This window comes from Symsagittifera roscoffensis, chromosome 1 (genome assembly GCF_963678635.1).
Source record: "Symsagittifera roscoffensis chromosome 1, txSymRosc1.1, whole genome shotgun sequence".
Lineage (NCBI taxonomy): Eukaryota > Metazoa > Xenacoelomorpha > Acoela > Convolutidae > Symsagittifera > Symsagittifera roscoffensis.
The window spans coordinates 52,598,144-52,623,587 of NC_087062.1; the positions used below are offsets into that span (position 1 = coordinate 52,598,144).

Here is a 25,444-nt window from a genome sequence, read left to right on the forward strand (position 1 = left end):
CAGAACCGGTTGCTGAAAAAAGAACTCTCGCAGGTGAGTAAACAGCTTCCGGTGACTTTGCTGCGCCTTGATGAGGCAAGAAAAATTTTGGCCGCCGTTCTCCCGCCGTTGCTGACGCAAGGAATGGAACTCAAAAATTTCTCACCGCCACAGCAAGAAGATCACAGTGCTCGCGGACAAGCAACAGAAACCCCTCCGTGCCGTGGGCAACACAGTGAGAGTGTTGGGAGATATTAACCATCTGAGTCTCTTTACTTCTATCCACATTATACTTAACTCTTCCATATCTAGAAAAATGGTTTTGACTGGATAATGCGATGAAGGGACTTCTGACTGCAACCTCAGTTTTTATGATATTTTCGACTTTCTGATTCCCCCACAGAAAAACAGTAAATGATGAACAGCAAATAATAGTCCATTTTCTGAAGCAGTAAGTTCACGGTGCTGGGGTCTGAGTTTTATTTGGAACTTTTTTTTAGTTTTCCAGATATAAGAATGGATGGAAGCTCCACTACAGGAATGCTGTCTTCATTAGCAACTTATGCGGACTCAGATGAAGAGATCGGAAACACACCTACAAATCAGGCTACAGAAGGCGTGGCTGAAGTGATTATAAATAATGTCGACGACCGGAATTCTATTGAACTTGATGGTAAAAACATTGAAGAGATGAGCGAAAATGCCTCAGTAATGGGAAAACCAGAGGGTGGTAGTCAAGGCGGAGAGTACAACATGCTTCCTAGTGAATTTGATAGTGATTATGATAGAGATTTTTCAGGTCAGTGTCCTTGCTTTTTCTGGAAAGAGATAATAAGATAAATTAGATAGGATCTGAGCTCACTGCTGGAAAGGGTTCACAATGAGAGCCTGAGCAGCAATTTTTCTAACGCGTTTTTTTTGATGCGAGAATTTCTTTGCTTGATTTAGCCCAATTTTATTTTACTCTTTTTATTGTTCCGATCATTGTCTCCGGGTTTGATTTAGTTATTGTTCCGACCATTTGAAATATTTGGACGAACTTTGTATTCGGGTGTATTTTTTTGTTTCTCACGCAAAATCAAGCATCACAAAAGAATTAGTTTTTAATTTTTGGTCTAATTTTGAGCTAATCATTTTTGTCAAATGTCAAAATAAGGTTTGCAGGCTTACGATAGCTTTTTTAATCTTAACTTAAGCCGCGTTATTTAGTTTTTTCGAGAAAAGTTAGTTTTTGATTTTCGGCATTTTGGGAGTCAAAAACTTCAAAAGTTCAAAGAAATTCTGCTGTTTTTCTCTGGTATATTTTTTTCGTTTTTCTAGTAATTTGCCAACAGAAACTGTTTTGCAAATGGCAAATTTGACTATGACTGTCGAATATACCTTATTTCTATTTTTTCGTTTAGATCTTACTATCACACCACACAAAAACGATACTAATTTATACAGTTAGAATTAAAATAACAACGTACCACATAAAACTGAAGCTTTTTCGTCAAAATGACATCATCAGTATCAATCTGAAGTAATATGTTTGATAACATTGCAAACCAAAGTAAAAAAAAACAAAGGAAAAGATAAAAAGAAAAAATAGAACAAAGGATTTTTGTCGTCAGAATACTCTGATACAAAGAAATAAGGCCTTATTTCTTTGTATCAGAGTATTCTGGCGAGAAATATCCTTTATTTTTTTCTTTCTTTTTATCTTTTCCTTTGTTTTTACTTTGGTTTGCATTGTTATCAAACAAATAACTTCAGAATGATGCTGATGAGGTCATTTTGACGAAAGCGTTTCAGTTTACGTGGTACGTTGTTATTTTATTTCGATCTGTTCACTTATCAACGTAATGTAACCTTTCCACTTTTTACGAAGTTATTACAAAACCGCAATCAGCACTTTTTGCGGGTCAACTACATTAAATGGTTGAAGAAAAGACGAAATATCTCTTACCGAAGGTCTTTCGTGTCGGAATGTCTGGCGAACGACCTTATCCCGAACTTTTTACGGTTCCGAGTACCAGAAAGTTGTTGTTTTGAGCAATCGATAGTGCAAATTCCAGAACCGGTTGCTGAAAAAAGAACTCTCGCAGGTGAGTAAACAGCTTCCGGTGACTTTGCTGCGCCTTGATGAGGCAAGAAAAATTTTGGCCGCCGTTCTCCCGCCGTTGCTGACGCAAGGAATGGAACTCAAAAATTTCTCACCGCCACAGCAAGAAGATCACAGTGCTCGCGGACAAGCAACAGAAACCCCTCCGTGCCGTGGGCAACACAGTGAGAGTGTTGGGAGATATTAACCCTCCTAGTTTAGTGGTGGATCTGCTCTTCCTTGGCACGAAGCACCCGATCCTCGACAAGTTCGATGAGACCTCCTTCTTGGCGGACTTTGATTCTTTTCTAAGGGCGACGAGACGGAAAGGAAATAAAAGTTACGACTTAAACGATTTGAAAGGTGCTGCTTTTAATTATGCGAGAGCTGCCAAAAAACAGAGACCAGACCGGGCCGTGGAGAAGGTGAAACAGTACTTGAAGAAGAACGACTTGAAAGCGGTCCTTTTCGACAAAGGTGCTGGGTACTGCTTGATGACGTCAGATGAGTACGAGTCACGTCTCAACTGTATTCTTAGTGGACAACAGTTTGACACGCTTGCCCCGGAAAAGAGGCCACTGGTCATCCGTGTGGAAGAATAGTTCATTCGTGAATTGCGTTCATTACTGGCGGCCAAGAAAGTTACGACTGGGTTCTTCGAGGAAGTCAAGTCCACAGGTTCCACACCAGCCCGCCTATACGGTCTCGCCAAGGTACATAAGAAGGACACCATTTTACGCCCTGTCCTGTCTTTACCTGGCAGTTGTTGCGACAAGCTGAACAAAACACTGGCCAAGTTGTTTGACGACATCCCCGGTTCGAACATTGAGACATGTCTTCGCAGATGAAAGAGCTTTTAAGAGCGGCTGTTCTGGAGGATGATGATGAGATGGTGTTCTCTATGGATGTCAAGAGTTTATACACCAATGTGCCTGTCCTGGAAGCCATTAATTTAGCGGCTGATAAGGTGTATCAACGGGAAGAACAACCGGCCTTCGACAAGTCGACGTTTATCCAGTTGATGCGACTTGCAGTGTGCAATATGTGTTTCCTCACCGGTGGCACGTGGTATACGCAGAGCGACGGGTTTGCCATGTGTTCCACACTTGCTGTCAATTTGGCTAATTTTTGGTTAAAGGAGTTTGAAGGTATTCTGGCGGGTGAACCTTTAGCGGATTCTACGACAGAGGTCACGCAGAACACAAATTCCAACACTTGCAAAGGCTGCTTGAAACGTGTGACATTCCGGGGCTTCTCGATCCGCTGCCACTGGTGCGCCACTTGGTACCATCGGAAGTGCGCGAACCTGTCATTGAAATAGATTAAGGAGTTTCAACGCGCCAAACGACCCTGGTTTTGTTGATGTTCCAGGACTTCGTTTAGTGCTCGGTCCACTACGCCTCCTGCTTATGTGTTTGGTCGCTACGTGGACGACATAATCAGGACGGCAAAGAAAGAAGAGGTTCCGGACATCCTGGCTGTGGCAAACTCTTTGCACCAGTGCTTGGAATTCACGATTGAAGAAGAAACAGAGGGAAAAATCCCCTTTCTGGATATGCTGCTAGATCGAACAGCCAACCGAATCCCACTTCCTGGTACTCTAAACCAACGAACACTGGTCTCATAATGTCGTTTCGCGCCTGCGCCCCTACCAGGTATAAAAGAAATATTATCGAGGGTTTTTTGCACCGTCTGTACAACACCACCTCGTCTTGGACAGCTTCGACCAGAGTCTGCGAAGATCACTTGGGAGAAAAATCAATAACCTCCGGACTTCTATGAACCCATCGTAGCAGACACTATCAGTGAGTTCCTTACCTCTGACACCAACGAGGATAACACCACGGGGCCCACGACTCGTAGCAACACTCCACTCAATAGGACTGAAAGACCGCTCCTAATTCTACAGTATAGAGGAACCATTTCCGATAAGCTACTTCAAAAAGTCAGAAGCTCCATTAATGGTTCTGTAGTTTTCACTACCCGCAAACTCAAGACCTTGTTGCCGTCCTTGAAAACGCCAATCCTAAAGATCTGAGAAGTCAAGTTGTGTATCAAATCGATTGTCCTGGATGTAATGCCAGCTATGTCGGCCAAACATGCCGTCATCTCACAACTAGACTGATGGAGCACAGGGAGGCGAATGCTCGTGTGGGCAGCCACTTTAGGGTGTGTGGTTTGAGTGCCGATAACATTATCGCCAAGATTTTTGACGTCTCGCCTGACAGGTCAAAGCTGTTGACGTTCGAAGCCCTCCATATTGCGACGAAGAACCCTGCCTTGAACAACAGGGAGGAGTACCGCGCGCGAGAGCTGACCTTACGCCTGTAGCGGCCTTATTTCTTTTTATCTTTTCCTTTGTTTATATTTTCCTTTGCTTTCCCCCGTTGATGCTGATGATGTCATTTTGACGAAAGCGCTTCAGTTTTATGTGGTACGTTGTTATTTTATTTTTGACACTAATATAAGACAAAATGTCTTACGGTCCGTGCATTCTGTCATATTTGCTCAGTAACCGGCTATCCTTTTTTTCTAAGTTTTCTTTTACTCAAAACCAGGTACTGCAACAAATTATCAGAATGGGTGGGTCGGTTGATATATCATATCAAAACTCTTTCAGTTGTGATTCGAATTACATATGTAAGTCCTGAAGAAGTAGTCTGTGTTCAGGAAAAATTGTTTAAAATTTTTGATTTTCAGCTTTATTTCGAGCAAATGAAGCGCTGATTTTCAGCTTTATTTCGAGCAAATGAAGCGAGCGAAGAGTTGTTAAAATAGGAAAGACTTTCATTTAAGCCGTGAAAAATTTTTTTTTAATTCCAAATAAACAAGTTTTTGAAGCTTCTCTTAGCGCTTTTTTGGGAACGAATGGTTTTGTCGAAACCCAAACTATTTGTATTTACCATATCAACCTTATTTCTCATTTGAAGCTATTGCTCATGAATTCGTTCATATGTTTTTCTTACCTTTTCGTATACACGTCTACATTACAAACAAAGATATATATTCGTTTCACAAGTGCTTGGGTAGCGTGAGCCTGACCGCCGTATGTTGATAAAACTATTTGGCAAAACAACGCACCTTCAATTGTCAGTACTCGTGACTCATAATTCCTTCGTTTCTGTTTTCTGTCTTCGATACGTTTGTTGAATGTCGCCACTGTTCGTTTTGCAGAGTGGGCTGAACACCCGGACGTCAAACAGTACTTTCGCGAAATTCCCACCCCAAACACCACTTGCGCTGATGTCCATTCCGGCACCAGCTTGAGAGTTTGAACCTGTTGTCAAGGGTCGGTCTACTTTCTGCAGTTGAGGTTCCACCGCTACATCGTGGCAAACTTGTGACAAGACGTTCGCGAACAAGTCTAGTGTTTCATTCTGCCGAATTATGGAAAGTCCACCAGTCTCATGACTCAATGCCTGTTCAACATTGAAATCTTGCTTAAGCTCACTTGACAGGCATGTCATCAGAGGTCAAGCCATATTTCAGACATATAGAAAGACGAAAGTTTGACCTGCTAAGTGAGAATCCTTCTGACTCCATGTGTAGCAATGTTAAACTTGCAGAGGCATCACGTTTGCTTGCTAGCCACAATATTTTCTTGAGATCATCAGGTGACTTCCAAAACTTCGCACAAATGTCTCTTTGATTTGTCTCGATTCTCTTTGTACACATGATTTTTCTTTCTCTGCTGCAGACTGATGATATTTTCCGTCGGTTCAGAGCTTCAGGTTACAACAACTTTGGTTAGTGGTTCGCTAATGTGTAGCGAATTCTCATAGTGATTTTGGCAGGTTAGATCGGTGACACCTAGGCCTCCTTCTCTGCAAGGTAATTTCGCTACTTTTATTAGTCCTTTTAAGGTATTTTGCTCGATGTTTGGTAAGAAAGTAAGAATCTATGCATGCTTGTAAGAGCTGTATCAGTTCTGTGATGTCTGAATTTGTTCTGAGAAGAAAGTTACAGTAATCATTAATTTATTGTAAAAATTAACTTGAAAAGTTTCTAAAACTGTCCAGAAAAATTGGATTGAAACCTAAGCGTTTTAGCTTAAATTCGAACAATTGAAATGGGTGAATAGGTGTTTTAATAGGCGATGCTTTTGTTGAAGCCTTTGAAATTTAAGTTTTAACCCAAGGAAACAAATTTTAAAAACTACCAATCGGGTTTAGCAATAAAAAGTTTCTAAATTTTCAAAAATTCTCTGTAAAACAATTTTTTTGAGATAAGTTTTATTCGTCTATGATTTATTTTTGCAGATGGGGGAGAAAGAGAAAGAGCCAAAAAATGGAACAGCTGAGGTGATTCACGTTGACAATTGAAATTCTACAGAAACTTGATGGCAAATTTTTTGAAGAGATGAGCAAAAATGCTTAATTAAGGGAAACAAGAAGGTTGCATTGATCTCTGTTTACTTTTTGAAATGAGAACATCGAAGAATATTACGCGTTTTGGTTCTTTTTGATTTGTGATTGTACTTTTACTGAATTATTATCATAGCGAAGCTTTGCCGTTTTGTTTGATAAATTTGGCGTAGTATCAATATGAGTTTCAGTTCCATTTACCACTTTCAAATTCATTTTGATTTTCTGCCATAAGTAATGTTTTCGGATAATGTTTGTCTGCCTAGTTTTTGGTGGCTTCGTTCTAGTTAGTTGCCAAAGCATAAATTTTTGAAAAGGCCTTTTTAACTACTTTTGAACGTCATTTTCAAATGTTTTATTAGTCCTGTTAAATTAAACTGGCGTTATTCTTTTTTTTTGTTAAAACAATGTTTTTATTTTATTTTTACTTTTTCTTCACAAATAAAAAGAAACATACATTTTAGTTTTTATGTTTATGTGATAATGGTTTATGTGATAATGTTTATGTGATAAGGATTATTGTGTTTTTCTTTTGCATTGTTTCAACCGGCTAGTTTTTTGAAATTTTCTCTTGTTAGACTTTTGTTCACATAAAGTTCATATACGTCCACGATCAAAGCTGCAAGGAAGCACAGGTTCCCGCAGTGGAGAACTCTATTCGTCCTAATTATGTTTTTTTCCTAAGAAATTTGAAATTAGTAATCATGTCTTCACCCAGAAAAGTTTTGGCATACTCCGGTATTTATGCCGTTGTACATTTGTGCGGTTGGACAATTTTCTTTGTTCCGGTTTATATCGGCGAGATTTGTATTTACTCATATACTAGTGCAGTTGTTTTGGTTTTTGTTTTTTGTTAAGTGGTTCGCAATGATGACGACCATTTCAGATGATAGTTTCTCTGATGATGCACACAATGTGCGAAAGCGCTCAGAGATAAACATTGATTGTATGCTTTGTTATTCATTCTGCTGGTATCAATTTTACTACCAACGTCACTTTGGAGGAAAATATTACTGCAAAGAGACATCTGGAACGTTTGGCTGAAGTACAGAAAGTGCCTTATTCGTCATCGAAAAAGCGTCTACCGGAAGAACTTTTTGAGAGACTGTCGCACGAATGACCTGATACCATGGGTTTTTGCAGTTCCGTGTCCCCGAGAATGGGTGTTTCGAAGAGATTATTGTACATAATTTCCAGCGACGCATGTTGCGCAAAGAACTTGCCGCATCATTGCGAGCGATTGAGGATACGAGTAATCGTCTCGCGGTGCAGCGGTTGACAATAGCGAAACCTACCAGAGCACATAATGAGGATTGTAGTGTTCCATTCGCGCGCGCTTGCACGACAGGTGAATAAAGAAACATGTGAGCGTCATGACAAGAAAATAGCCGGTCTTGCGACGAAGCAGGATAAACCTCTCCGCGGTATTGGAACCACTGTGCGCACCATTGGTGATGTTGAACTCCCGCGCTGGGCTACTGATGTTTTATCATTGGGACTCAAGCACCCCGTTCGTACGAAGTTTATTGAGCTACATTTCTTGGCGGACGCTGATACTTTTCTAGCTGAATTGAAAAGAGAATGTGCAAGTGTCGACACTCTCAATGAGGTCAACGCCTCTGTGACTTGGTATATCAAGTCGGAAAAACATTAAGGTGCCCACCGACTTGTGGAGAAGGTTAGCAAGCACCTGAAGGACAATGCCCTCAGAGCGGTTCCTTTTGACAAAGGAGCAGGGCTCTGCATCATGAAAGAAACAGACTACAGCATGAGCTTGCAGAAAGTCCTCTTCTGTCGTCAATTCACAGAACTGCAGACTGAAGGAGCAAAACCACTTACCATCAAGATTGAGGAAGACCTCAATCAGGAACTCCTTTCTCTTTTGCGGGCTGGAAAAATTTCAGAACGCTTCTATAACGAACCCGTTCAACAGGTACACCGCCAAGATTGTATGGTCTCGCCAAAGTCCACAAAAAGGACACTCCGCTGAGACCTGTGCTCTCCTTGTCGGGTAGCATTTACTTAATCATTTACGTAGCATACACGACCTTAATCGCAAGCTTTCACTGTTTTTCCAAGACATAGCAGTTGCAAGTATTGAGACATCCACTGTTGATATGAGGAATCGCCTTGTTGCTGCTGAGTTGGAACCAGACGAGGTGGTTTCCTCGATGGATGTGGAAAGTCTCTATACCAACGTGCCCGTGGTGGAAGCGATTCTCCTTGCAGCAGACAAGTTGTATGCAAGTGAAAAGCAGCCTCCCATTGATAAGGACACTTTTATTCGCCTTTTCAGTTTAGCAGTTACCAACGTGAATTTCATGGCTAACGGTCGATGGTACAATGCGACGGTGTTGCCATGGGATCAGCATTAGCGGTTATTTTAGCTAACTTGTGGCTCAGTCAATATGAGGGAGTCCTTTCCGGTGCAGACACCACTCTGTCGGTTAGCAATGCACGTTCAAGCTCCTTACAAGTGTTTGCATGCGCTGCCAAAACAAGGTTACCAAACGAGGCTACTCGATCAGATGTAATGTATGTCTCATCTGGTGCCATCGCAAATGCACGGATCTAAAAGTTGATGCCATCAGGAGGTACAGCCGCAACAAAACACCCTGGTATTGTGGTTGTCATTCCAACAGCGCTCGAGTGCAAGTCTGCATCCCGAAAGCCAAGTTTTGGCAGGTATGTCGACGACATTATTAGAACAGCGAGAGTGACTGACATTGATGACATCATGTCACAGGCCAATAAACTACACCCGTGCCTCAGGTTCACTTCCGAAAGAGAAGTAAACAATAAAAACCGTTTCTGGACTTGATGGTGGAACATAAAGATAAGAAACTCAGGACGGCCTGGTATAGCAAGCCCGCGGATACAGATCTCATGTTGTCTTTCCGTTCACGTGCCCCGAAACTGTACAAGCGAAATATCATAGAAGGTACAGCCTGTCGCATCAATAACACCACGTCGAGCTGGAACAAATTCCACTATTCACTAGTTTCAGCAAAGTGCATATTCGGGAAGAACCAGTACCCACCGCCATATTACGATCCCATAGTCGAGAACGCAATCAGTAAAGTGTTTACTCAAAAGGAACAACGGGCTACAGATGCGAAATTGAAAGAAAGGAAGTCAAGTCCCACTCTGCTGATGGAATATAGAGGACACATTTCCGATCGTTTCAGTAGAATTATCAGGAAGGAAGATCACAGAAGCATGCGTTCTGTTTACCACACGGAAAATGAAAACTGTCTTACCTTCTTTGAAGAGCAAGATACCAGATGATCTGAAAAGCCGAGTCGTTTACGAAATGACCTGTTCTGGATGCAAGTCCAGCGATGTCGGTCAGACGACACGGCATTTGATAACCCGACTAGCAGAACATGCCCGTTTCAGCTCACCCGTGGGAAGTCACCTCGAAACTGCATCGGAGAGGCTTCAGAAATTTGCTCCGATTCTGGACCAGACAAGATCCAGGACGACTACTAACGCCTGAGGCCCTCTATATCGCAAGGAGACAACCGACACTGAACCAACGCGAAGAATACAGGCAGCGACAGCTCACCCTCAAGTTGTGATGGACACTTTTCTTTGTTCCGGTTTATATCGGTGAGATTTGTATTTACTCATATACTAGTGCAGTTGTTTTGATTTTTTTGTTAACTGGTTCGCAATGATGACGACCATTTCAGATGATAGTTTCTCTGATGATGCACACAATGTGCGAAAGCGCTCAGAAATAAACATTGATTGTATGCTTTGTTTTACTTTATGCCGTCAGTTTTCTCATTTAATTTCTCATTTAAATCAGTTTTCTCATTTAATTCTCTTATCCCAATCTGAGATAAGTAAAACTGTTGTCAAGAAAGTGCAAAAAAATGATCGCAGAGATTCAATTTTTGATGAAGTGATTCATCTTCTACCTCTTCTCGATTTCATTTAGTTTTACTTAAAGTGCACAGAGAAGTGACATGTCATAAATTCTGCAAAAGAGAAATACTGCTTTCTTGTTGAGTCGCTTTTTTGTGATGAATTCAATAGTTTCCTAAAGAAGATTTTTCGTTATTTGTGCTAGATTTCGAAAAGCAATTTATCGGTAGTGATGTGACCCCGTTTTGCCTCTGTCATATTTGATCTGATCTATGAAGCTGCAAACTTGGAAAAAGAACTGGTTGTTTTTCGTTGGCACTGCCACTGAAAGACTTCAGTATGGTATCTCCTTTAACTATAGATGATGCGTCTTAATAATATGCGAATTTTGACAGTAACAACACTGAAAAACAAAGTTTATACTGATCATTTCCCGATCTATCCGGGCTGAAAGTAAAATTTATGCATAGATATCTGATGATTTTTACTATTTTAACATAATCGGTGGTAGCTGAAACTCAGTCGTTTCTCTTTTGCAGACGAAGAGGAGGAACGGCGTCGAAGCAAAGGAGGGATACTTGTGTCGTATACAGAGCCAGGCGAAGACCACGATGATGAAGCAGGCAATGCGGAAAGCAAATCAGACGCAGAAAACGCAGCAACAGATGAAGCTAAGCCAGAAGAAATTGAACCTGAAAGTCAAGAATTTATACCCGAATGGATGAAAGGAGTAGATTTATCTGAGCCAAATTCTTTAGGTTAGCTTCTTCATTCTTGTTACGACCGCGTCATCATTTTTGCGCCTTTTTGTGCCTAAAAGGCCCCTATCATGGTCAGATAAAAGTGGTATCGGATCTTGTTAACTATTTCCCCTCTATTTCGATTTTCAGAAATTCAACTTTGGCTGCCATATTTTCAATAGCTTAAAACAATTTTCAGAAAATTTTTTATAGGTATATATATAGAAAGTAATACAAATAAGAAAGCGCGAAAATGAAAACCCTATAAATTTTTGACATTTTTGAAATGCATGTTGTATACAGAAATGGTTGTCAAAAATAACACATGGATTGGAGGGGGACCAGTTTTCAGTGCAATTCGGATTCTAAAAAAGTATTTGAAAATTTTCTCTCTTTCCGACCGTTATCACAGGATAATTCGTCGGAAAGCTGATTTAACTACTGTTTTTTTTAGTATACAGTCATCCATATTACCGCATTGTTCAACAACGATCATTACCTCAACTCTGAAGCTTTATTTTAGTCTCTCTGACACCCCACTCCAAAAAAATAATAAGCGTCTTTTTTGTTACAAATACTGTTATTCTAACGTTCTGGTGTGCTACTGCACAGCAACCGGGTATACTTATTGGAACCTGATCTAAACTATATTTTATGATTGGATAAATTGGATATTTTACCACTGTGAAGTATTTAATATTAACCAATCATAATCCATCTAACTAACAACCCACTTATTTGTAAGTGCTGAAATTACTTGTAATTTCAGCACCAGGGAGATTTGAATTTAACTTAGAAATTAGTTGTCTCTCCAAGAGAACTTCAGCAGCCGCAACAAACCAGTATACCCTAGATCTATTGAGCCTAGCAGAGACTAGTTAAACACCCTGAGACTAGAAAGTATAAGAGTAAGATTAGGATCGGTATTAGACTAAGAAGTTGCACGAATCTATCCGGCCGAAAATAAGATAGCGTGACGAGCAGACGGTGTACCCTATCCGAAATTACTCTATGAGTTATACCAAATCGGTTCTAACTCATTATGATATATCAATTCTTGTGAAGTTTCCCAGTTCCGAAGAACCTAATTTAGGGATTATCTTTTCAATTTTAAATAAAATCAGGACACATACTAAATTTTAGAATTGATTAAGTAACTCAACTTCAACTAAAACAGTTTAGTCGGAAACTTTTATGTGAAAAGGAACAAAGTGGAGACAATTATTTCAGGTGTGTTTTTAAGGGAAAGTTTTTTTAGACCAAATTTGATTTTTTCACTTAAAGAGTAGATGAATGTGGTTCAGGCTTTAATATAGGTCGTGTTGATTTTTTTGGTTATTTTTCAGGAAAAAGTTTTTGGCAATTTTGTTTCAGGAAAAAGTTTGAAGTTTGTTCACGCTCAGTTTTGATTTTTCGCGGTTTGACTTGTGATTTTTAAGCTCAGTGCATTTCCATTGTTAAAAGGAAGGCAAACTCCACTATCGAACAGCAAAAATGTAAAAGTCACGAAAAACGTGATCGACTTTCAGTTTCGAAAGTGGATTTTAATTTTCAGATGTTGCAGAGGAATTAAAAATTTACCTATTAATCCAGATTAGTTTACAAATTAGTTTAATTGAATCAACAAAGTGTCAAATCATAAATTGTTCTTGAAATTCAAAGAGCTTAAAGGCCATCTATTTCTTTCTTCGAAATTAGAGATTTAAAAAAAAAGAAGTCAGTTTTTTCTGTTTACTTGCTGTCCTTGATTATTTTGTTTTCTTAAACGTAAACAACAAATATATTTATTATCAACTTGCATAGTGGACAGGGGGATTTAGTGTTCGGCTTAACGTGCGTTTTTTGACGAATTAGATAAAAGTTTTTGAATACTTATCTAACACCGGCGATTGTGTTTCTGGACATGGTTTCCGCAAATGTATCATAATTCCAGGGCTTTTTTAAACTTACTTTCGACTTAGTCTTTCCTTATTAGCTTGCAATGTTTCATTTGTTTGGCATTGCAAATCGTACGAAGCTTGGTTTCACCTCTGTGTTCGATTTTGCTCTCTTATAAACATGTGCAAATGGCGCACAAAATAGTGATGACTTTTTTCAAAAATAAGTTTTAATTATGAGACTTCCCAATAAAATGAAAAAATATTTATTTGCCCAGTTTTCTCCAGTTGAGTTAATTTTTGTGATTGAGTTTTTGAGAATAGTGAAATTCGAAGAGTTTTAAGGTGATATTTTCCTCTATATCAACTCGATTTAAAATAATTAATAAAATGTCTAGCATTTTGTTTCGGTTCGTTTGTGACAATTCTCCAGGTGGTGATGTATAACTGTTTCAGCCGCTCTTTTGCATAAGATCAAGCCGAAGAGAGAAGAAATTTGCCTGCCCCCAAGCTGCAATAAGAAATGTTCACTGGAGCTACAAGAGAAATTTGGTGAGGTTTTTATTGTTTGTAATTATCTATTTGCATACCAGCCGATCTTGCGTGATAGTTCCAGGTAGCTGTTATGTTTCATTATTCAAGCAGCTGATCTTAGTGATTCTTAAATTGGAAATCTTAACCAAAAAACTATATGGCGGCGTATATTGTACCTATTCGTTTTTAATCGATTACAAAGTGGTAAAACGAAAAATCAGGAACCTCAAGTAAACGTCAGATGAAGTCAAGTGATGTTTCATATTGAAGCCTTTTAGTCGTGATAAGATTGATGTTTATCGTCGGTATAATCGCCCATTGACTTTAATTCTAATCGATGAGAAAACGCGTTTTCCATCAAATTAGAATTACGCCTGAAAAAATTGAATATTTACGCTTGAATATTACGATGCAATTCAATTCTTAGTTTCTAGAAATGGCGTATAGATATTTCGTTTTCTTTTGAAAATTTGAAAAAAAAGCCCCCTTGTTTTCCAGAAAGGCATCACGCAGCGGTGAGGTCGGGTAAAGATTTCATCAAATTGGTTGAGTCGAAAACCGAGTACAGAAATCCGAGTATCTACGAGAAATTAATTCAGCATCTTCATATCAATGAAAAAGGTATAGTTGCTCAGCTCTTTTTTTTGATCCTGATTGACCCTCACAGAAAAAAAAACTACATAAATACTGTTTTTGAATAATCTTCGATAAATAGTTTCTATTTTGTCTGTTCATTGTGGTGGAAAAATTATGGTATCACTGGCTACTTGCAAATATTGTCTCTAATAGTCCTTTGAAGCACCCCCGCCCTGAAAGGCTAGTTCTGATTTTTTATGCATCTCCGTGTGATGAATTGATGAAATACTTATATGTATTCTGTTATACACTTTCGCTCAGCAAGCCTTATGAAATCGGATTAAAGACTTCGAACAAAATCACTTGATAGATTGTTTTATAATAGTTTCAAATTTTTTGGCCTCTCCGACATAATTGAGACGGTAAAGATCGACTTTTTTTGAACTGAGGAAAGAACGACCTTTTTTGAACGAACGACCAGGACTTTTTTTGAACTGAGGACTAAATATTATGTTTCAAAACCTTATCGGTCTATCGTTTGTCTAGTTATGTTTTGTTGGCTTAGTTGCCACATTATGGAATTTTCTTGTGCTGTAAGCAATTTTTGTTGCAGTGGTAAGTATTTTTGATTCACTCCTGTTTTTGAAAGTTGTTGCGATTTTTATGTAGTATTGAAAATTCTCCGATCACTGTTGCGAAGCCCTGCTACGGCTGTGTATATAATACAAATCTGGAAAAGCATTGTTTAGGTACAAACTTTCCCAAGAGTGTTTTCAACCCTAGAGGTTTTCCAAGAACTGCCTATTACGACGAATTAGCTCGGATCCAAAACGAACTACATGCGAAGAAGCAGCAACAGAAGAACAATAGTCCTCAAACTACCACTGGGTTTAACGCAGTTCAAAGTGCCAATACAACTAGCAACGCAGCATCTACAGTAATTTATGTAAGAAAATGAACTAATGAATTTTAAGAGTAATGAACATAGTGAGTACTCTTATACAGTGCTGATTTAAATCATCCCGACAAAATGAACAAAACTTTGAATTTTCAACCACGTTTTTCTCAAATTGGGTTAGGATTAGACAAAAAGGGAAGAGAACAAAAAGTGCTTAGAGTTCCATCAGAATTGATATGGTGCAATTTTTCTCCGAAATTCTCAACCAAAGTTTTACCCCAAAAAAGGGTCATTTTGGCTTTTTTTCAATTAAACAAAAATTACGCTGAAACTACTTGTTAATTGATGAGAATTATATTTCACAATAATCCTCTTACACAGCCAAACAAAGTTCTAGAAGGGTTAAGTCTCCAAAAACATGTATAATGGAAAATATTTTGCTTGATAGTCAAGAAACGTGATTTTTACTATATAAACCTTAAATCTTTGCTTAGAAACAAGTTTCAAAAAAAATTACTCAACTTTTTGGAGATATAACTTTTCTGGAACTTTGGTGCGCTGTGTAAGAGGCTTCTTGTAATATATGTTTCTTATCAATTAACAAATTAGTTTCAGCGTAATTTTTTGATCAATTGAAAAAAGCCAAAATGACTTTTTTGGGGTAAATTTTTGATTGAGAATTTTGGAGAAAGAATTGCACCATATTAGTTCTGATGAAATCCTAAGCAACGTTTGTTCTCTTCACTTTTTATCTAATCTTAACCCAATTTGAGAAATACTTCAAGTTTTTTTTGTTCGGATAATTTAAATCAGCACTGTATAGGTCTTATGTTTTTTTTTTCAGGAAAAGTCCTGAAGTTTGTTCACTCTCAGTTTTGATTTTTTTTCGCGGCTTGACTTGTGATTTCTTTTTAAGTTAAGTGTATTTCCATTGGTAAAAAGAAGGCAAACTCCACTACTGAACAGCAAATTGTAAAGGTCATGAAAAACGTGATCGGCTTTGATTTCGAAAATGGAAATTATTTATCAAATTTCCCAGCGAAATAAAAGTTTTACGCATTGATCCAGTTTTCTCAAATTATGTTAACTTTAGCAAAAATGAGTCCATCATAAATTGTTCTACAAACTCAAAGAGCTTTAGGCCATCTATTTTTCTTCGAAATAAAAAAGTTGAAGGCTGTCGAAAAATTAGTCCGTTTTTTTTTCAGTTTCACTGTATTCATTACTCTTTCCAACTGTTAGTTTGCTATGCTTTCAACTTCAACGCGAAAAGTTTTTCAACTGAGTAAGCTACTGATTTGTGGACTTGAATGTTGAAGGCGAAACTCAAAGTATCTGTTTTTATGATTAAAGACGGGTAAAATAAATTCTGTAAGGCTTTCCTACAGAACTTTTTATCATTGATACAACGTTAGGACTCTAAAGATGAGCAAAATACTGCAGGAGATATCCTTGTGAAAATAACACACATAAATCCAATGTTCTTGCACGCCTCGTTGGTTCAGCCAAAAATGGTCCAAGTTCCAGAATTTTTTTCAGGGTATTTTAAAGAAACCAGAAATCTTTGACCTTTGCTGAAATGTAATGTAGCGAAAAAAGATTGCAGGGGCGGATTTAGGGGAAGGGAGTAATTGCCCTGCATTTAATAGCAAAATAGTGTTACTTCGGGAGAAAAATTACAGAATATTAGTTTCTTATCAGGTTATTCTTTTAAGAGGTGATGAACATAGCTCAGATTCTAATAGAGGTCGCGATGATTTTCTGTTTCGTTTTTTAAAAGAAATTTCAAGAAACACCTAAAATTTTTCAGGTTCAAATTTAAATTTTCGGGGTTCGTTTTTTTGATTTCTTTTTCAATTTCAGTTCTTTTCCTTTGTTAAAAGGAAGGCAAACGGCTCTTTTTCCTTCCCCCCTCCACCTCACACGAGCTTCAATATATTAGTGTAACGAGTGGTTTTTCGAGGTTGAGTATGAAGACCAAATATGTTTGTCGTGTCCTTATTTGTCTGTATGTAAATTTTGATAACAATCGGACAATGTTGTCAATAAATTTACATGCAAAATTTGCAGGCGGGGGGTGGGGGAAGAAAAAAGAGCCAGGCAAACTCCTACATCAAACAACAAAAGTTTAAAGGTAATGATAAGTCTTTAATAATGATAAGTCTTCGAGAGTGGAATTTAATTTTCAGATTTCCCATCGAAGTAAAAAATGTTACTTAGTGATCAAGATCCAGTTTTCTCAAATTGGGATAATTTTTTATCAACTATGTTTCAACCATAAATTTTTCCTGAATGTCGAAAGAGCTTCAAAGCCATCGTTTTGTTTGCTTGCGTTCATTGCCTCTTTTCCAACTCCAAAAATGTTCCAGAATTTCAAAGAGCTTCAAAGCCATTTTTTTTTAAATTCAAAGTACCTTATTTTTTTTTCTGTTAATCTGCGTTTAATGACGCTCTTTTATGTCATTGTCTGTTGGCTATCTTATGATAAATTTCAGCTTTTAAGCTAAGTTTTTTTTGAAATTCGAAAGTTGAGTTTTGAAAAAATTAAGTCAGTATTTTTTTGTTAACTTGCTTTCATTGACTCTTTTCCAACAGCCTGTTGGCTTTGTTTTCAAAAGTCGATGAACGTATTTCATACTTTTATATCAGTTATGATGATTCTTTTAGTTGTTTTCCTTTCGGGAAAATTATTGAAGTTTGTTCATGCTCTTATTTGGTTTCTCGCGGTTTCATTAATGATTTCTTTGAATTTCAATTCATGTCACTTTTAAAAAGAAGGTAAACTCCATTCATTGTTCTATAGTTTTTTAGAGCTTCTCAGCCGTTTTTTTAAACGTAAAAAAAACAAGTAGGAAAAGTACATGAAAGCAATTTAACAGAAAAATTCGGAAAATTTTTGTTAACTTGCTTTAATGTACTCTTCCAAGTATCTGTTGACAATGTTTTGATAAATTCTAGCGTTTTCGACCAATTTTTTTCCGGGTTATTCTTAGCTCACAAAAGCGATTTTCTAAAACGCTAGCGAGACGGGCAGTCTGGAGCCTTTGGAGGTTACTTTTGAAAGTTTTTTCGGAAAGTCAAAACGATGCAAAATTCACTTCACCCGGTTGATTTCCATACAAGGTCTCGAATAGTTAAAAACTTTGCTGTATAAGACAAAACCATGTCTGTTGAAAGGATGTGTCGACCATTCTTCAGATTGCATCAGGGCAGTCTTATTTATTAACAATCAGAAGCATGGCTTGCAAGCTCCATATTAACTAAATATTATAAAAACTTGACATTAGAAAAGCTTAACCATAAAATCTTAACATTATGCACAAAAATTGTAGGATCCGATTTTTTCGTAGTGCTGAAAATTGTAGAGTGAACTCAATTTTCACGCTATGTTCCAAAGTCTAGCTCATTGTTTTTAAGTGATTGAGAACTCAAGGCTCCTTTCCAAAAGTTTTTGAAAGAGTAATATTTCTTATTTTTGGTGGAAACCAAATTTTGATATAAATTTGATTGCATTCTGTCAACTAAACGCAAACAAAATTTCAGGTCCGAAACAAAGAAACAGCTTGCTTACGCTTTTAGTACAAGCTGTTATTGATACTAGGGTACGTCAATAATTTAGCTCCCAAAAATGTGCCACATAAATCACTACTAAAACGTTTATTTTTCGTTTTCCTATTTTGGCGGGGTTGGGCGTTCGGAAAATGCGTAAGCAACGGTATATCTGGCTATCTTGACCAACTCCAGCTATTTAATGGAAGATAATACGTTTTTCCATTCCATTCGATCAAGGCAGTCTGTAGGTTTCCCGTTTAAGGCAGTCCCGTTAAAGACAATCGATTCAGCGTTTTTCAGGTCTTTCTACTGGCTTTTTCCCTGGAACTGAAACACGGTCATTTGATTTTAGCGCATCGACGTTTTCTTTTCGTTAAACTCGGCAAAGCCATCGTAGCCGTGACCGCACTTATAGTTTGTACAGATCTTCAGACTTGTCGTTTTAATAAATGCTTCGTTCGTATAGGTCGCGATGATTTTCTGTTTCGTTTTTTAAAAGAAATTTCAAGAAACTCCTAAAATTGTTCAGGTTCAAATTTAATTTTTCGGGGTTCGATTTTTGATTTCTTTTTTAATTTCAGTTCTTTTCCTTGGTTAAAAGGAAGGCAAACGGATCTTTTTCCTCCCCCCTCCACCTCACACGAATTTCAATATATTAGTGTAACGAGTGGTTTTTCGAGGTTGAGTATGAAGACCAAATATGTTTGTCGTGTCCTTATTTGTCTGTATGTAAATTTTGATAACAATCGGACAATGTTTTCAACAAATTTACATGCAAAATTTGCAGGTTTGGGGGGAGGGAAGGAAAAAGAGCCAGGCAAACTCCTACATCAAACAACAAAAGTTTAAAGGTAATGATAAGTCTTCAATAATGATAAGTTTTCTAGTTTCGAGAGTGGAATTTAATTTCAGATTTCCCATCGAAATAAAAAAATTACGTAGTGATCAAGATCCAGTTTTCTCAAATTGGGAGAATTTTTTATCAACAATGTTTCAACCATAAATTTTTCCTGAATTTCGAAAGAATTTCAAAGCCATCTTTTTGTTTGTCTGCATTCATTGCCTCTTTTCCAACTCCCAAAATTGTTCCAGAATTTCAAAGAGCTTCAAAGCCATTTTTTTTTAAAATTCAAAGTACCTTTTTTTTCTGTTTATCTGCGTTTAATGACGCTCTTTTATGTCATTGTCTGTTGGCTATCTTTTGATAAATTTCAGCTTTTAAGTCATTTTTTTTTTGGAATTCGAAAGTTGAGTTTCGAAAAAATTAAGTCGGTGTTTTTTGGGATAATTTTTTATCAACAAAGTTTCAACCATAAATTTTTCCTGAATTTCGAAAGAGCTTCAAAGCTATCTTTTTGTTTGCCTGCATTCATTGCCTCTTTTCCAACTCCCAAAATTGTTCCAGAATTTCAAAGAGCTTCAAAGCCATTTTTTTAAAATTAAAAGAACCTCATTTTTTTTCTGTTTATCTGCGTTTAACGACGCTCTTTTATGTCATTGTCTGTTGGCTATCTTATGATAAATTTCAGCTTTTAAGCCATGTTTTTTTTTGAAATTCGAAAGTTGAGTTTTGAAAAAATTAAGTCAGTATTTTTTTGTTAACTTGCTTTCATTGACTCTTTTCCAACAGCCTGTTGGCTTTGTTTTCAAAAGTCGATGAACGTATTTCATACTTTTATATCAGTCATGATGATTCTTTTAGTTGTTTTTCTTTCAGGAAATTATTGAAGTTTGTTCATGCTCTAATTTGGTTTCTTGCGGTTCCATTCATGATTTCTTTCAATTTCAGTTCATGTCACTTTTAAAAAGAAGGTAAACTCCATTCATTGTTCTATAATTTTTTAGAACTTCTAAGCCGTTTTTTTAAACGTAAAAAAAAACAAGTAGGAAAAGAACATGAAAGCAATTTAACAGAAAAATTCGGAAAACTTTTCTGTTAACTTGCTTTCATGTTGTCTTCCAACTATCTGTTGACAATGTTTTGATAAATTCTAGCGTTTTCGACCGATTTTTTTCCGGGTGACTTTTAGCTCACAAAAGCGATTTTCTCAAACGCTAGCGAAATGGGCGGTCTAGAGCCTTTGGAGGTTACTTTTGAAAGTTTTTTCGGAAAGTCAAAACGATGCAAAATTCACTTCACCCGGCTGATTTCCATACAAGGTCTCGAATAGTTAAAATTTGCTGTTTAAGACAAAACCATGTCTGTTGAAAGGATATGTCGACCATTCTTCAGATTGCATCAGGGCAGTCTTATTTTTTAACAATCAGAAGCATGGCTTGCAAGCTCCATATTAACTAAATATTATAAAAACTTTACATTAGAAAAGCTTAACCATAAAATCTTAACATAATGCACAAAAATTGTAGGATCCGATTTTTTCGTAGAGCTGAAAATTGTAGAGTAAACTCAATTTTCACGCTATGTTCCAAAGTCTAGCTCATTGTTTTTAAGTGATTGAGAACTCAAAGGTTCCTTTCCAAAAGTTTTTGAAAGAGTAATAATTCTTATTTTTGGTGGAAACCAAATTCTGATATAAATTTGATTGCATTCTGTCAACTGACTGCAAATAAAATTTCAGGTTCGAAACAAAGCAACGGCTTGCTTAGGCTTTTAGTACAAGCTGTTATTGATACTAGGGTACGTCAATAATTTAGCTCTCAAAACTGTGCCACATAATTCACTACTACTACTAATACGTATATTTTTCGTTTTCCTATTTTGGTGTGGTTGGGCGTTCGGAAAGTGCGTAAGCAACGGTATATCTGGCTGGCTAGACCAACTCCAGCTATTTAATGGAATGGAAGATAATACGTTTTTCCATTCCATTCGATCAAGGCAGTCTGTAGGTTTCCGTTAAAAGGCAGTCCCGTTAATGACAATCGATTCAGCGTTTTTCAGGTGTCTATTGGCCTTTTCCCTTGAACTGAAACACGGTCATTTGATTTTAGCGCATGGACGTTTTCTTTTCGTTAAACTCGGCAAAGCCATCGTAGCCGTGACCGCACTTATAGTTTGTCCAGATCACTCAGACTTGTCGTTTTAATAAATGCTTCGTTCGTAACTCTGTGTTCATATGTGACTCCTGTAATCCTACACAGAGGTTTCATATCAAAACTTAAGAATTTTTATAAAGCCTTGTAAGTATTAAACTTCTCAATGGACTCAGATTTCGTTTCAGCTGATATCTCTAGATCATATGAACATAGCATATCCCAGTGTGTAGAATGGCAGTTTTTCGTAGCATCTTCCATTTCTGTTGTAAGAACAGTTGGCTAAGTGCTAATCCCTGATACACGCCTACTTTAATTTCGAATTAATTACTGCATCCATGGGGCCGGTGAACTCTGGTTTTCGACGCGATGTACAGATGCATTGTCAGTCGTACCTTATTTTTTTGAACTTAGTTGCGTCAGAGCCCATGAGATCAGTTACCTGGTAACACGGTCGAAAGCTTTTTCGAGATCAACAAATAAGCGATGCAGGGGTTTTTCTTTTCTGCAGATAGTTCCTGGAACTCGAATAAGAAAAACGGCATAGGTAGTTGATCTACCACCTGTTAAGCCAAATTCTATTTTTATCAATTGTCTCAGACGCTTTTCTCGTCCTTTTTTGAAAATTTTTAATGCCTGTTCTAGTTATCGGTTGCCTCTGTAGTACACGCATTCTAACAGTTTCACTTTCTCTCTCCAATCGCAAGGGATTAGACCAGACAAATAATTAAGGAAACCATATTCAGTAATTTTTTACGATAGTAAAAGTACTTGAGCAAAATACGTTTGTTGTCTTGCATAAAACATTGGTGTAGTGATTTTTCAGAAATTAGAAAATGGTCCTAGAACCGACTATTGAGGCTTTCCTCATCTTCCTCGTAAGTAACCATTTAAAAGACCTACCATAAACAACCGTAGATTGGAAACGATCTGATATATAGCATTCAGACAGTTTAAGTACAATGCCTAATATTCCATATAACTCAGCCAAAGCGTGTGATGAAGTACTTCAAAAACTTTTCCTAGAGAAGCGGGTGAATAAGTGCTTGCAAAATGTTTGTTAAACAACAAAAAAATTTTGCAGTTGATGAGAATTTTGTTTCTAAAGTGAACCCCTTCAGTCAATCTCGCGTGTGTATCAGCGGTAAGAAAAAAAGGCTGAATAATAATTTGAAATTCGAAAGTTTCTTTGAAAGTTGAAGCTTTCAAAAACAACGTTTTTTTCTTTCTTTGCTTCATTGAATCTCTTCCAACTCTTTGTTGGTTAGGTTATATTATCGTAAATTCTTGTCTCTAATCTCCTATACATATATTTAAATCATATTTGAATCTTTTCGCAGCTCTTATTCTTGTTTTCTTTCTCCGCACTTTTTCATCTTTTGATGAATGTATTTCAGATTCCTATATAGGTCGTGCTGATTTCTGATTTTTTTTGTTCAGGCTCAAATTTTCACGTTCAGTTCATTTCCTTTGTTAAAAGGAAAGCAAACTCCACTATCGAGCAGCCAAAGTGTAATGGTTGGGAGAAACGCTGTGTAATGGTTTCGAAATTGGAATTTATCAGATTTTCCAGCGAAGTGAAAATTTTACCTATTGATCCAGCTTTCTAAAATTGGGTTAATTTTATCGAAAAATTGTCAATCATAAATTGTTCAAGAAACTCTGAAAGCTTTAGGGAATCTGTTTTTTATGGAAATTCATTTGTGTTTCTAAGAGTAATGATGCATTGAAGACTCATATAATTCTTGGTTATTTTATTTTTTGTTTTTCAGGAAAAAGTTAAAATGTCTAATAACTACAGATGTGCATTCATGCATATTAATGCATTTATGAATGCACTTAGTTATATCTTCACTTTTGCAGTTAAATTGAAATTCATCTGCTGAAAGTTACGTTAATAACACTCTCCAAATACGAACGTGGAAATGGCGCAAAAATTTTACCTATTGATCCAGCTTTCTCAAGCTGGGTTACAAAGCGCCGGTCTTAAATTGTTCTTGAAGTTGAAACAATTCTACAAATTCTTTTTTTCGAGATTATTAACAAATTCAGTGTATATTTTCTTTTTTTCTTACGTTCATTACTGTAAGTTGGCTCTGTTTTCTAATTACTTGCGTTCATTGACTCTTTTCTAACTGTGGCAGATTTTCAAAATGTTTTTGAAAGTTTTGTCGACCTTTTTTTTTGCCTCGACCAAATTGATTTTGGGAGAACTTCCAGAACACTATAAAAGCTCTATTTCGACATTTTTGATAAAGAGGCAATTTTTGAAAAAAAGTCAAAAAGCTGTTTTTGAGAAACTTTGACAAAAAACTGTTTTTTCGCCGGGCGCTCCCCTTCAAAATAAGAGTATATTAGCGCCGAAGGTCCCTTCAAGAAATTTTTGGGTAGGTCAGTACCCAGTTTCGGTGGAATCCTCAGGCGACGGACCGAATGAGCGAAAATGAAAATCAGCTACTCAGGGACATATCTAGGATTTTCTCGCGGGGGGATTTTAATAGGGCGTATCTAAGATTTTCTCGATGGGGGATTTATTTTTTTTTGTTCTACCAAATTGATTCTTTAGTTCGACCTTTTTTGGTCAAACTTTGTGCGCCGTAGGCAAATTTTGAAAAACAAGCCACAGAAGACTTTGTTAGCCATTTTTTGGAAGATTTTCACCAAGAAACTGCGTTTTTTTCGGCGCGCGCTTTCCCCTCAAAATTAGTATATATTGGCTCCGAAGGCGCCTTTAGAACATTTTTAGGGTCCGTCACCAAAAATATCTGAAAACAGTACATAGGGGGACCTTTTGAGTCGGCAGCCGATACCCCCCCCCGCCCCCCTGGTCGGAACATTCAGGGCTTTGCCCTGGTGAACGAGCAGTCTTGTTAAACTGTCACGAATCGTTGAATCATCTGGTTTTAATATTAATTAATCTAATTGTGATAGGCCAAGAAGCCGAAGGGCCAACAAACCGAACATAGGAGTACCATTCCAACAAGCCTAGAATTAATATTGTTATGCAACATAACAGCAGATTGTCGTCACTGTTTTTATGCAAGTGTTACGTAATTCTGATGTAATTTCGGCTTCAAGATATGGCAGTTTGTAGACATGGCGGTTTGTTGAACATCCACCGATCTAACATTACTGAACGTCTGTTCTTAGTTTTTCGTTCGTGTATATGAAACCTGCTGCGAACAATCTTATTGATCCGATTAGCCTGACCACTAATTTGCCATAATTCGCCATATATTGCGTTTTTGTGTCTAAATATTATTACAGATAAGCCTTCAACTTAAATCGTTTTACTTAGAGAGCTGCTACTCTAAATATTTAGTTACAGCAAAAAAAAAGATTAATTAGCTATCATAACATTGTTCATTTGCGAGCTTCCACTGGATGATAAGAGTCTATATTAGCCTAACTAGTTCCTTTTTTGTTACTTTAGTCGGATAAAGTGATAGACATGAAGCGACCGGTAGGTGGGGGATCTGGCGCGGCCGATGATGCAGCTTCTCGGAAGACCAAATGGGACATGCCTCCTCCCTCGCTTTCTGGATCCACTTCAAGTACAGTGGCCTCCTCTACCCTTATTCCAGCATCTGGACCCTTAAAGAAACCGAAGATAGATCTTTGAAAAGTTTAATTGATGCTTAAAATTTATTGAAGCCGACACCAGATAACTTCGGACACCAGATTGCGTGAAATGGAGAGATTCTTTGCGAACTGGGAGATCAGAGTTGCCCTGGCTATGAACATTTATTTGTTTGCCCCATTTTTCTTTGTGTTGGCATGCCTAGAAATTTCAAATTGGGTTTTTGTTTGCCAATGAACTGAATAAGATAATTCATTTTGGTTTTCTAATTAAATCTGACACGTCTCAGTATTTTTTTTGCTGTAAACTTCAATTTGAGGTCAAACTCCGGATGATCTCTGTTTGATGTATTTTTTGTTTTCATATAAAATATTATCTTATCAAATTTATTAGATCG

At 37.4% G+C, this 25,444-nt stretch overlaps 1 protein-coding gene across 1 annotated transcript; it reads left to right on the forward strand.

Annotated features, from left to right (window-relative positions):
• Window positions 1-482: 482 nt before the first annotated feature.
• Window positions 483-25,432, forward strand: LOC134845505 (SAP30-binding protein-like). The gene is made up of 6 exons (XM_063862419.1): window positions 483-778; window positions 10,839-11,057; window positions 13,373-13,468; window positions 13,949-14,071; window positions 14,776-14,972; window positions 24,901-25,432. Exons 1-6 carry the CDS (start codon window positions 496-498, stop codon window positions 25,087-25,089), a joined length of 1,107 nt encoding a protein of 368 aa, XP_063718489.1. The 5' UTR covers window positions 483-495; the 3' UTR covers window positions 25,090-25,432.
• Window positions 25,433-25,444: the final 12 nt, after the last annotated feature.

Excerpts from the sequence above, each read along its gene's own strand:
- LOC134845505 (XM_063862419.1), top strand. The coding sequence starts at position 496 with ATGGATGGAAGCTCCACTACAGGAATGCTGTCTTCATTAGCAACTTAT. Across the intron at positions 11,058-13,372 it reads ATCTGAGCCAAATTCTTTAG|CCGCTCTTTTGCATAAGATC; the intron begins GTTAGCTTCTTC and ends TAACTGTTTCAG. Across the intron at positions 13,469-13,948 it reads GGAGCTACAAGAGAAATTTG|AAAGGCATCACGCAGCGGTG; the intron begins GTGAGGTTTTTA and ends CTTGTTTTCCAG.